The sequence below is a fragment of the Schistosoma mansoni genome, chromosome 1 (assembly GCF_000237925.1).
Source record: "Schistosoma mansoni strain Puerto Rico chromosome 1, complete genome".
Classification (NCBI taxonomy): Eukaryota; Metazoa; Platyhelminthes; class Trematoda; order Strigeidida; family Schistosomatidae; genus Schistosoma; species Schistosoma mansoni.
Window position 1 is genome coordinate 61,343,249 of NC_031495.1, and position 11,989 is coordinate 61,355,237.

The 11,989-nt window shown below is 30.9% G+C and overlaps 2 protein-coding genes across 2 annotated transcripts in view; both read right to left on the reverse strand.

The window, feature by feature from the left end:
- Smp_144270 (hypothetical protein) overlaps positions 1-11,989 on the reverse strand; it is a gene marked incomplete at both ends in the record, with an annotated part of 23,975 nt that overhangs the window by 2,710 nt on the left and 9,276 nt on the right. Inside the window, one exon of the mRNA XM_018795101.1 lies at positions 5,678-5,972. Within this exon, the coding sequence (XP_018649447.1) occupies positions 5,678-5,972 (295 nt within the window). The remainder of the gene's footprint in view (positions 1-5,677; positions 5,973-11,989) is intronic.
- On the reverse strand, positions 11,282-11,653 carry Smp_177830 (hypothetical protein; the record flags this gene model as incomplete). Its single annotated transcript, XM_018795102.1, has 1 exon — positions 11,282-11,653. A coding segment is annotated over one exon (372 nt), but the record flags the coding sequence as incomplete, so codon positions are not given.

Sequence of the window (11,989 nt, forward strand, 5' to 3'; positions counted from 1 at the left end):
TTTTTCTTTAACATTACTTCCGTTTTAATTCATTGAGATGATTACTCATTATAGTATTTGTTCTGCTTTCTAGTATGATATTTTATTCAGTATAACATTAATTTATTTGTGTGATGTTTATTCAAGAAACGATATTCTTATATTGAACGAACATGTACTATACTTAACATGACATACAGCATGTAAATGTTACAACTCACAGTATTTTTCATATATGTGATAATATTTTAATTATTAATTAAAATGGGTACACTATCAATACATAATCAGTGTATTTTCGACTACGGTCGTCGACATGTTTTCAGTTTAATAAATTTTCACTTATATCAGTCTTGGTGTTCTTACTTCGTGTCGTGGGGATTGCAGTGGTCCCTCATTCTTTCAAGTATAAGAATAAGAGACGCTGATATAACACAAACTTATCACGAGCAAAGTACACTTGATTTATATTTTAAATCGTTTTCGTTACTCAATAAAATGTAAGAAATAAAGGTTTTTATTAAATATTAAATTCAAAATCATGTAACGGTAGACATGATGTCCCTGTCTCCCTACTGCAGTAATAATAATTCTCAATTTTTGTATGCTGTAAAGCCTCTATGAAATCAAAGACGATCACAATGTTTTGGTCATGCCACTTTCTTAGTGCGCTCATCTTATCACACTGGTTACAAAAGAAAATGCTATGCTTAAAACAATTAACTATTGCTCTGTGTACTCGAATAGCAATACTGTACTAATGATCATACATTTCGCTTGCATCATGCGCTCTAGGTTATTTACGTCTTTGGGATAAATGTTCGGTCATAACTGTTCATCAGTCACATTTCTTCAATTACTGATCCCATAAGTTTTTATTGTATTATTCCTTTTTATGCTAACCCGATCAAGTTTATGAATTGTTGTACTATTTTAAATTATATATTATAAGAAAGAAAATGTATTTGATGTTTGTACATTTACCACTGTTGCCCCCGAATGCCCAGGTACGGTCGAGAGTGGGGAGAGTCCACTCTCCCTCTACAAATGCTCTCACATGGCCACGCGTATATAGCCTATGCCACGGAAGTCCTACTCGCCGCTTCCTCATGGAAGGGCTGTTGTTTACGAAATTGAGAGGACGAAAAGCGAATGTCCCGTGCTTTAACCGAGTTGGTGGACACGGCGAGTCCACCTAGGGGAGTTGGAAAACCCCGATTCCAAACCAATAATGCACATGGACTTCAGTATCCTGAGGGAACAAATGGCGTATGAATCAATCGTTGGTCACCGACTACCATGAGACTGCATGTCCTCACGATGCTCCACTGCCTTATGGATCAAATCTTTAGATTGAAGGCTCCGGGTGTGGCCCCCTGAGGTAACCACCTATTTCGGTTTGGGCACCTGGTCAGTTTCACACCCCTCACATAAATGAAATGAGATTTGTGTGGTGCATATATATCTGGTGCCCCTTTGTACCAATATTTGTGTTTAAATAAAATAAATAAATGCCGGAAAACAACAAGAATTATGGTGACAGTTAATAACAAAAATTACGCAAAAACTCTGATGATATTGAATTCGGTAATGCATATTATCGTAGATGATGAAGTTATTGTTCCATGAATTATGTTTTATTCAATCCTTAAGTTTATACCAATCTGGAATGAGAATAATTATCAATTTAAGACCAGAATTATTGATATTATTATGCATTATTTTATTGCCTAGTTCATTCATTTTATAAAGAAAGAAATTATGAATCAGTAAATAAAGAATACATTTATAATATACCAATGAGTTGGAAATTTAGATTTTCTGACATTTCGTCACTCAGTGTAAGTCACTTTTCAGAGAAATAATTTATTAGCAAATTTGAATGAGTAGAAAATGAGATTTTCTGATATTTTGATGACTCAGTGTAAATCAGATCGAAATTTTGATCGGATTATTTATTCTCTGTAGAAGTGACTTACCCTGAGTTACGAAATGTCAAAAAAATCTAATTTTACTACTCATTAGGATATTTAGACTTTATTAATTTATTTATAACAATCTACCCAATGCTCAATTTATTGGAAATTATCGATACTTATATAATTAGATAACTAATATTTGCTGAATTTGAAGGCAAATATCTTTAACTCAAGTTGTCAAAGATTACTGGATAGCACTAGAAAGAAATGCCCAGAACAGAGTGAGTTGGAGAATGCTGGTCGGCGGCCTATGCTCCATTGGGAGTAACAGGCGTAAGTAAGTAAATTAGTAAGTTTATATCAATCTAGAATGAGACTAATTGTCAAGTTATGATCAGAATTATTCATATTATTATGCATTATTTTATTGTCTAGTATTTCAATTTCAATCTTATATTCATATAAAGAAAGAAATTATTATAAAAATTAAAGCTAGACCACCATATAAAACCTGGAAGTACGGGACGGCGATTTCGTCCTATTAAGGGACTCCTCAGCAGTGCGCATCCACGATCTAGCCCCGCGAGATTCGAACCCAGGACCCAGGACTGACTTCGAAAGGTAAATCCAGAAGTTCTAGCGAGAAGCAGTGACCAGTGGAGTTCAAACCACGTCTGTTGTGAGATATCAACTCACTGAAGACAATTGGTGAATAGTTGCTCAATTTCGTTGATTGATTGTGGTTAGACATTAACACCGTTGGATGCCGGCCAGCTCAGTAGTCTATCGGTTAAGTGCTCTGGCACGAGACTAATAGGTCCTGGGTTCGAATCTCGCGAGTGCGGGATCGTGGATGCGCACTGCTGAGGAGTCCCATAATAGGTAGGGACGGCCGTCCAGTACATCCAGGTTTTCGATGGTGGTCTAGTTTCAATTGACTCATGCTTTCAACTATGAAAATACTAAATCTCCACAAAACCCCTTCTGATTATAAAAATTAAACTTACTTGCATAAGAAATAAGTAGTACATATTATTTTATTAGGATTAAAATGAATCATTTTATTTTGTTTTAATAATAATTTTTCATTGAATTGATTCGCATTTATAGAATTTTTTATTTTTTTAATAGGATGAATAAATTTCATATTCATTGTTAACATACTACTTATATCACATTTATGTATAGATTGTATTATATAATAATTATTATCAATTATTGTAAATTGATCCATAATTTGAAATTTTTGATTTTGATTTGTTTTTATAAAATAATTAATTGTACTTAATCTATTTGAATTTAATTCAAATTTGAAATTTTGATTATATACAATTTGTTGTTTTAATTTGATACCAGTTTCAATAGTGTAGATAGTATTTTTATCTGAAATGGTTGAAAAATTAAAAAAAAAGCATCCAAAATTAAGAAAACTTTTTAAATTGATAAGGTCACCCTATCTGATTCATATTTATATTCTGATCATGGATCTTAATTTTTCCCTTAACATATATACAAATTCAAGTTCACATTATATATGAGTCATATCAATATTAAAAATTTTATTCTATTATCATAGTTGAAATCATGAGTCAATTGAAGTTAGATCACCATGGAAAACCTGGAAGCACTGGACGGCGGTTTCGTCCTATTATGGGACTCCTCAGCAGTGCGCATCCACGATCCCGCACTCGCGAGATTCGAACCCAGGACCTATTAGTCTTGTGCCAGAGCACTTAACCGACAGACTATTCTATTTGGTTTGACAATCCTAAATTTACATGCTTTAAACGATGTACTTTGCCTTTAACTTGACCATTTTTTGGATTATTAGTTTGGATATATAATTGTAGAATCTGAAGAGAATTTATCGAAAAGAATATTCTCCGTTCAAATATTAGCATTTTCTGTTTAATTAAAAATATTGTAAACAAACAAGCATTATATTTCTAAGTTTATCATCAACAGTGAATAATTGAAAATTACACTGGGTGATGCAATTATCACTATTATGTAGTATTTATAATTTCACCTACTCTACTCTGTATGATTGGTTTCATCATTCTTATGTTCATGATTTTCAGTATTGTTTAAGAATATTCATTTGAACTTCATTAGCTAAGGTATGTTAAATGTTCAGTTATAATTTTAGTGGTTCTTAAAATTCTTGGCTGTTTGTAGCTGATGAAAAACGTTAAATTGTAAGGAATTCATTTTAGTCTGTAAATCTTGTTGTAATTTGTCGATTGGAGAACGTGTATAAAGTTGATTAGTTTTTCATAATGACATTAACTGGTGAAATATTCATTGATCGTTGCGCAATATCACCGAATTGAATAAATTTATAAAATAAAACATTGGATTATGATGTAATGATCTAAGTGATGTTCTGTTCACATCTCTCCTCCTACGAAATGTGAATACCTCAGGTTTCATTCTATGTGTGACCTTCAAAATAGTGTACAATGTTGAGGAGTTTCAAACTGGAATGAAATGACTGCCAAGTTCTTTCTGATTTTTACAGCTGATGCAAATAGTCTCAAAGAAAACTTTCAGCTACGAAAAAAGAGATAGTCGTCGTCTACATTTATGGATTTTGGTTTTTACGATAAATCAATGCTTTCTGTAAACTTTTGATAGCTAATGATATACGTCTCCAGCCCTTACTGATAATTTAATTTGTTTACACTTAAAAACCTATTAAATCATTAATTAAAGACTTCAACTAACCGTAATGATATAAGTATATACATTCTTCATACTATTCTATGTAATATCAATCTAAATATTGTAGTCCTTAGATATTTTGGTTTTATTCTATTTTTCCGTTTCTTAGAGCCGATTTTTAAAGAACATTTATACCAGTTCTAAGTATATGCAGTGTAAAATAATTCATTTTTAGTGTCAACCTATCGATTATTTCCGAATGAAAACGCTTATATTAGCAAATATCTTAGTAAAACTAAAATAGTTCAACTGGAATATTTTCTCGTAAATTATAATAAAGCATATCTTTAGTGGATTGATACATTCATACAAAATGCATAATTTAGTACAAAATGGATAGAATGGGGCTAGAAGTAGAATCCAAGACGTGCTTTTAGTCCTATTCGAGACTCGTCAGATTGATGTAGCTCTATTATAGAGTTTATGTTCAATTTGAGATTCAAACCCGGTATTGTTCGTTTCAAACGCCATGGTTATCTACCTAGCTACTGAATCAATATAAACACTCACTTGTGCAACGGGTACAATTTTTGGTTCAATTTGAAATAGTTCTGACTATCCCAATGTTTATATTTTTGGCAAAAAGTTGATGAATCTTTGTTATTAATGGGATCATCCAGTACAGTTCAAATTAAATTAGTACATAATTGAGTTATTGAAGGGCACTTTGCGTAAATGTATGCAATTTTACTACATTGTCATCGGAAAAACTTTTATCAACTATTATCTTAGCCATTTTATTCCTGACACAAACAAAAGATGTACTTTATGTGCAATACAAACGCTTGGAAAGAAAAGCTATAATTCCTATCAAAATTTTACTACATTCATAGCATATAGGCTTTATTATTTAGTTGTTCATCACTGTACTCGAACATTGTTCTTTAAAAGTGGAACAACACTATACTTGTCTATAACATATAATAAAATTATAATTTCATCTCAAGATTGAACTATTTCAGCTGTAGAAAGCTTCCACTCTCAACAATAAACATAATCATCACTACTTAAATTAGAAGCTGTTAACTAAAGAAAAAAAATTATGTAGAACTTACTTGTAACAATATAAATAATATCAGTTTCATTATTATCTTGAACTGAATTAGCCCAATGTACTGTGAAATCAATTGGTGTTTCTTTAGATATTATTGTTTCATTATTTAAATCATTCATTGTAAATACTTTCAATGCTTTACCAGGTTGTTTCATTAAAGTAATATGTTTATTTGTTGTTGTTGTTTGATTATCTAAGGCATTTATCATATTTAAAGCCCATACACTTGTACCAACTAATGGATGTAATGTAGCAAATTGTGAATAATAATCTGGTAGTGACTTTGATGGACATGTCTGATCAAAAATAAGTTTTTAAGAGAAAAAAAATGTTAGAGAATGGATTCTTTTATCATAGAATATGTATATCATAAGCTTAGTATGATCAGTAAAACATTCTAATGTCTATCTAATTATTAAACTTGTCTTTAATTTGTTTTTTGACATTCCCGTTGTTGATGTCAGAAGCTGCAATAAGTCAGTTGTCATTAAGATCAGTTAGTACTAAGCTAATTGCCTTGATTTTGGTCATGAATTGTTTTTAAAGGTGGACAGTCAGCAGTTATAAGATCTACGAAGTGGATTCCGTTTCATTTGAGATATTTTAGCTAGATATCCCTTCATCCCATAGTTGGTATTCATATCTCAACTTGAAATCAGTACCTTTCACTTCAAATATTGTTTATTCACAGGCTTTTATTGCGAATAAAATTCTTACTCGTCACACAAGCTGTCAGATATCTAAACCAGATAGCTCGGAGGATAATGCGTTAGCATTTTTAAGCGAAAGATACAGGGTTCCGGTCCCAGTGATAGTACTGACAATAAGATGCAAGTAGATTCAGTTGACGAGTTTCAAATAGAACAAAATGTGACTAGTGGATTCTATCAATAATTACCGTTTAACTTTATTAATGATTAAATTATCTAGTACGATGTTTTGAAACAAACTAAATTTTGATAATAAATAAAGTTGAAGAAAAATCTAGATGGCAAAAACAAGTTAAAAGATGAAATTAACTTAGTATTGTTTGTTTGAATCTTCCCATTGATGTTTAGGACTGCAATTGGTCAGTCTCTCACCCCTTCCATGAGGAGGCGGCGAGTAGGACTTCCTTGGCAGAGTCTATATACGCGTGGCCATGTGAAAGCATTTCGAGAGGGAGAGAGGACTCTCCCCATTCTCGGCCGTACCATGGCATGTGGGGGCACTGTGGCAAATTTTTCAGCCGATATAATATTTGTCTATTCTAGATAGCCAGTATGAAAATAAGATTGAACTGGGGTTATATGATTTTATCTAGAAACTTCTGAAAGTATACATAAACTTTGAAGAGAAAAAAAGTTTAGATAGATTAACACTCATGGATTTTAATCACATCCTGTGAATGCTCTTCTGTTAATCAAATAAATTACTCCGAAGTAAGCAACATTTATCATTAAGAAGCTGTTGGTTACTATTCTTCATAATGTTTTGAAAAAGAACACAAATGTAATTCGCAAATTAAGCAACTGCTTTCGCAGTGATGAATCGTGATGACTTTTGTTGTCATGTTATGAAGATAGAAACTATCAAGAACCATTTTATTGATTATTAGGTAAGTTTTAAGAAAAAGCATCGTGTGTTAAAGTTTATTCCTTTCCATAAGTTGATCAGTCAATGTTAACGATAAACCTGATTCATCTTTCCTTATTCATACTAACTAATAACGATGAATAATTTGTAAGCTGAATTATAAATAACCAGCATAAAGTTTTATAGCAAGATTTCAAAGAAATGTGATTATTCCATTAAGCATCTACATTGTCTGTCGAATATTTGTATTCCAGACTAACGTAATTGACATTGATTTTCAACATGAACCAGTTATTTGGTTACAAACAGTATAGCGCGGTTACTTTTACTACATACTAATAATCATTTTTCTATTTACCTTGTATTCTACTCATTAATCTGTATACTACTAAGAATAATTAAAAGTAGTATAATTTAATCTGTTCAGCTATCTGATATATAATTTGATGACATTAACATCATCATTACTTTCTATTATTAAACACAAGATTAATTATAATTAAATTTAGTTTTATTAAAACTCACTTTAGAAGTCCTCATTATTTCTTTTGTCATTTGTGACGGTGAAACAACATCCACAGTCCATTTTGATGTATGTTTATAATAACTGTAATGGGTTGATGATGAATTTGTTTTATTATTATTATTATTATCATTATTATTATTATCTCTCCATACCATACGAGATAAACCATTGTATGCATTATTTGATTGTTTCAATTTGATTAAATGATCAGTGTTTAAATTTTCGTCTACACTATTCAAATTGAATGCACATAATGCGTATAGACCAGAGATCGAATCAATTGTAGTCATAAGAGCATAGAAAACATGATCAGTCATATCACCTTTTATGATGTTTCAATAAGAATTAAAAAAAGATGAAAAAGAATAAGATAACATTTAATTAACATAACTATTTATCATTAAGTGATCGATTGGTTGATAAGAAAACAAACTATTTTTTTTTAAAAGTTTGCAAAGGTTGTTGAAAACTGAGAAGTACTGGATAGATGTTTTAATTTAAGCATTGGGATTCTTCAGTAGTCTAAAAAAAACTCACAAAAATATTTATGAACTCACTAGTGACTAATTTCAAGACGCAATTTTAGGAGCTTTAGTGAGAAGCCATGATCAATTGAGTAAAATCATGACTTTTGCGTGAAAGTCATCCGCGAATGAAAGTGGAAACTGGTCGTGAACCATCGCGAGTTAAATGAAGTTGGGCATATAATAGATAGATTGGCTGCAACCTAAGTGGTCTACATGTTAAACGCCCATAAAAAGAATTAAAGGTGGTAGGTTCAATTACTAGTAAAATCATGGATGTTCACTGCTAAGAAATCTAATACTATGGTAAAACAGCTATTAAATGTATTCTGTTTTTAAATCACTGTCTTTCTAAAGTCAGTCCGTCATGAAAACTATGAAATACACATTTTTTATATAATGAACATTTCAGAATACTATTACAATTTTCTGTCACTTACTAACTTACAGAACAATCGTGATCCGACAGAATATTTATCTGTCCAAGTTAGCCCACTTCATTCCGCGTAACAAGAAAACAAATTAATACGTTGGACAGAATTACAAGGAAAAAAATGTCAACTATAACAGAAAGTTGAACATTAGAAGTACAGTTCAACAAAGTTGAAGAGCAGATATTTATTGATCTCCATGGCTAAATGATTATTGAAATTAGGTAACCGAAAAAAATACTTAAGTTTATTTTTGTTTTATTTAAAGCAATTAGTTTGTTTGATAAATTTCTATAGTGTAATAAGAAGACGAAGATTATCAGAACTATGTGATATATTAGCGCAATACATTTCAAACAATTTGATCACACATATACTTGTTAAGAACATTTATATATAAAAAGAAAAGGTCAACTAGATTGGAAAGGGGGGGTAAGAGGAGACAAGGATAATAAAAATAATGATGTGAAAACAATTTGAAACCTAATCACTCTGGATAATAAGCTAATTTTACCAGGGTAAGTTTAAGGTGAGAACAAACCTTATGCACCTTATGTTCTTAACAAGTATATGTGTGATCAAATTGTTTGAAATGTGTCGCGTTAATATATCACAGTTCTGATAATCTTTATCTTTTTGTTTTATTGTCTAATTAGAAGAAAAGATTGAAAATAGTCATTCGTCGATTACAGTATTACCATGATGATGGAGAATATTAATTCAATTTCATTGATTTTAACATTAACCATCTTATTTGTTTATTTTTCAGCTAATTTATTGTTAAATTATTTTATAAGTTTATCTTGTACATTGTTTCATGTTTTATACAATTACTGTTGGTCTTTAAACAATTAACATTTTAAGTAATACATGAATGTACTTCTTAGTTGAGTCCGGGGACCCAGGTTCTCAATTAGGTCATTTTTCGATAGATTTGTATATTTTTCAGTATATACTGTGAGAAATATCATTTAATTGGTAAATTAAAAACATTTAACTGGTTTTAATAATGCAAAATCTGTTAATGAATAGCCAATAAAAATCAACTTACCTCTGGAATAAACCACAACATTTAAATGAATTATGCTATCTGAACATCTCTATATACTTTTTAGATTGTAAGCAAAGATGGATAGTGGCTATCACCGGAATCCAGGACGCGCGTTTCGTCCTATTCGGGGCTCGTCAACTGGATGTACCTGCATCTCAGAGTTGATGTTCACTCTGGGACTCGGACCCATTACCTTTGGCTTCAAACGCCATCGCGTTATTTACTCAGCTACTGAGTCCTGATAGCTACTTGCTTCTGCAATGTGGTGAAGTTTTAAATTCCATCTTTGCTTACAATGCTTGTGAAATAATGCTGTATTGAGGTAATACGCACAGTATGCACGTATGCCAATAAGAGACTGACCAGTTGCATTCCTAAACATCAATGGGAAGATTCAAACAAACAATACTTATTACTTTTTAGATTGTTTTAGAATATAGAAATAATTAAAATATTTCTTTTATTTGAAATGGATGATATTGAAATACAGGACTTTCAGTAACATTTATGGCTTGTACTTCCATAAGTAGACATTATTTTACTCACCACATTTGATATTGATGCTATCCACTGATACCAAATTTTCGAGATGATATCTTGAATACATATATATATAAATATATACATTAGTTATGTATTTCCTACTTTGCAATTAAGTTTATCATTATTTTCTCTCCCTAATCATTGTGATCTTAGGCATCTGATAATTTTTTTTCAATTTACAATCATTTAAAATTTATCAAACCCAATAAATTTTATTATCCAAACGATGATTATCTTAGCTACCAACAAGTAAAGAAAATGTTTTATCATTTCAAAACTCGTTTTTTTTATTTATTTAAATTGAGAAAATGTTTTTTTTCTTGGAAAATGGCAATACCAGCTTTAAAAATTAACGAGATACTATAAGTTTTTCATCCGGATCAAAATGTTTGGAATGATAAATACTTCCTAACCTTCATGATAGGATATCTAAATTATAGTCTTCAGTTAACATATCCATGTCAATGAGAAAAGTAACCAAACATTACTTAGTATTTGATCAAAGGTTATTTACAGCTACTAAATTCTAACTGGGTTATCGAATGTTTAGCAAGAAATCGTGTATTGAGTAAAGGATGAAGCAAAAAACTAGCTAACGTGTATTTTAAAGGGAAAGAATATTATTCTAGTTTAAACAAGTAGTAAGTTCACTCATTTAAAAATTACCATATCATTTATAAAACTGATAATTGCTATTTAGAAATAATAATGAGATTTCAAGTAATAAAACCAAACTCTTTGTGTACACGTCAAAATATTATCAGTTACCAAGTTATCAGAGTTGATATGATATTATTGAAAGATGTTAGTAATTGTAAAGAGAGTCAAACCATTTATACTTAATGGTAAAATTTAAATTCCAAGCTAATAGGGAGAATTCGGTTAGAAATAAGGGACCAATTAAATACGGCATTCATCACCCTTCTTTTAAATAAGCTTTATTTGCAAGTACAGATTAAAAATAAAGATATGGAAAACATCTAGGATGATGATAATTGATCACTATCCGCTTACCTGTTGGAACAATCTCACTAACAGCGATCGCTCGATTGAATTCTAAGTAACTTTTTTCATTTGTTATTTTCTGTTCATTGAAATATCCCTTCTTAGTATTTCCCTGTCCATTAAATTTATCATAACTCTGATAATGATTTGTTTCTTCTTGATGAATAGACTCAGATGAATATGCACGACAAACAAGTTGAGTTTTTCGAAAAGTTGTAAATACTCCACCACCATTTGGTAAAACTGATGCTGATAATTTTGAACCTGGATCATGTTGACATACTCGACCAATTCGTGTTATTGTACTTCCAATATTAGAAAGCTTTGTTAAATAAAGAAAATTAGTAAACAACACGTTATTTTCAAAAAAACATTACTGTTATTATTAAAAAATTGAATTGTACACTATCTTGTAATATGGTCAATCATAAAGCTGATTGTTACTGATAAATAAATAAAGTTTGAAAAATTAACGTCGTTTATCAGAAAATTGATCGGAAGTGGTTTCGTGTAGAATTTAGTATTTTCATAGTTGAAATCATCAGTCAATTGAAGCTAGACCACCATCGAAAACCTGGATGTACTGGACGGCCGTTCCTACCTATTATGGGACTCCTCAGCAGTGCGCATCCACGATCCCGCACTCGCAAGATTCGAA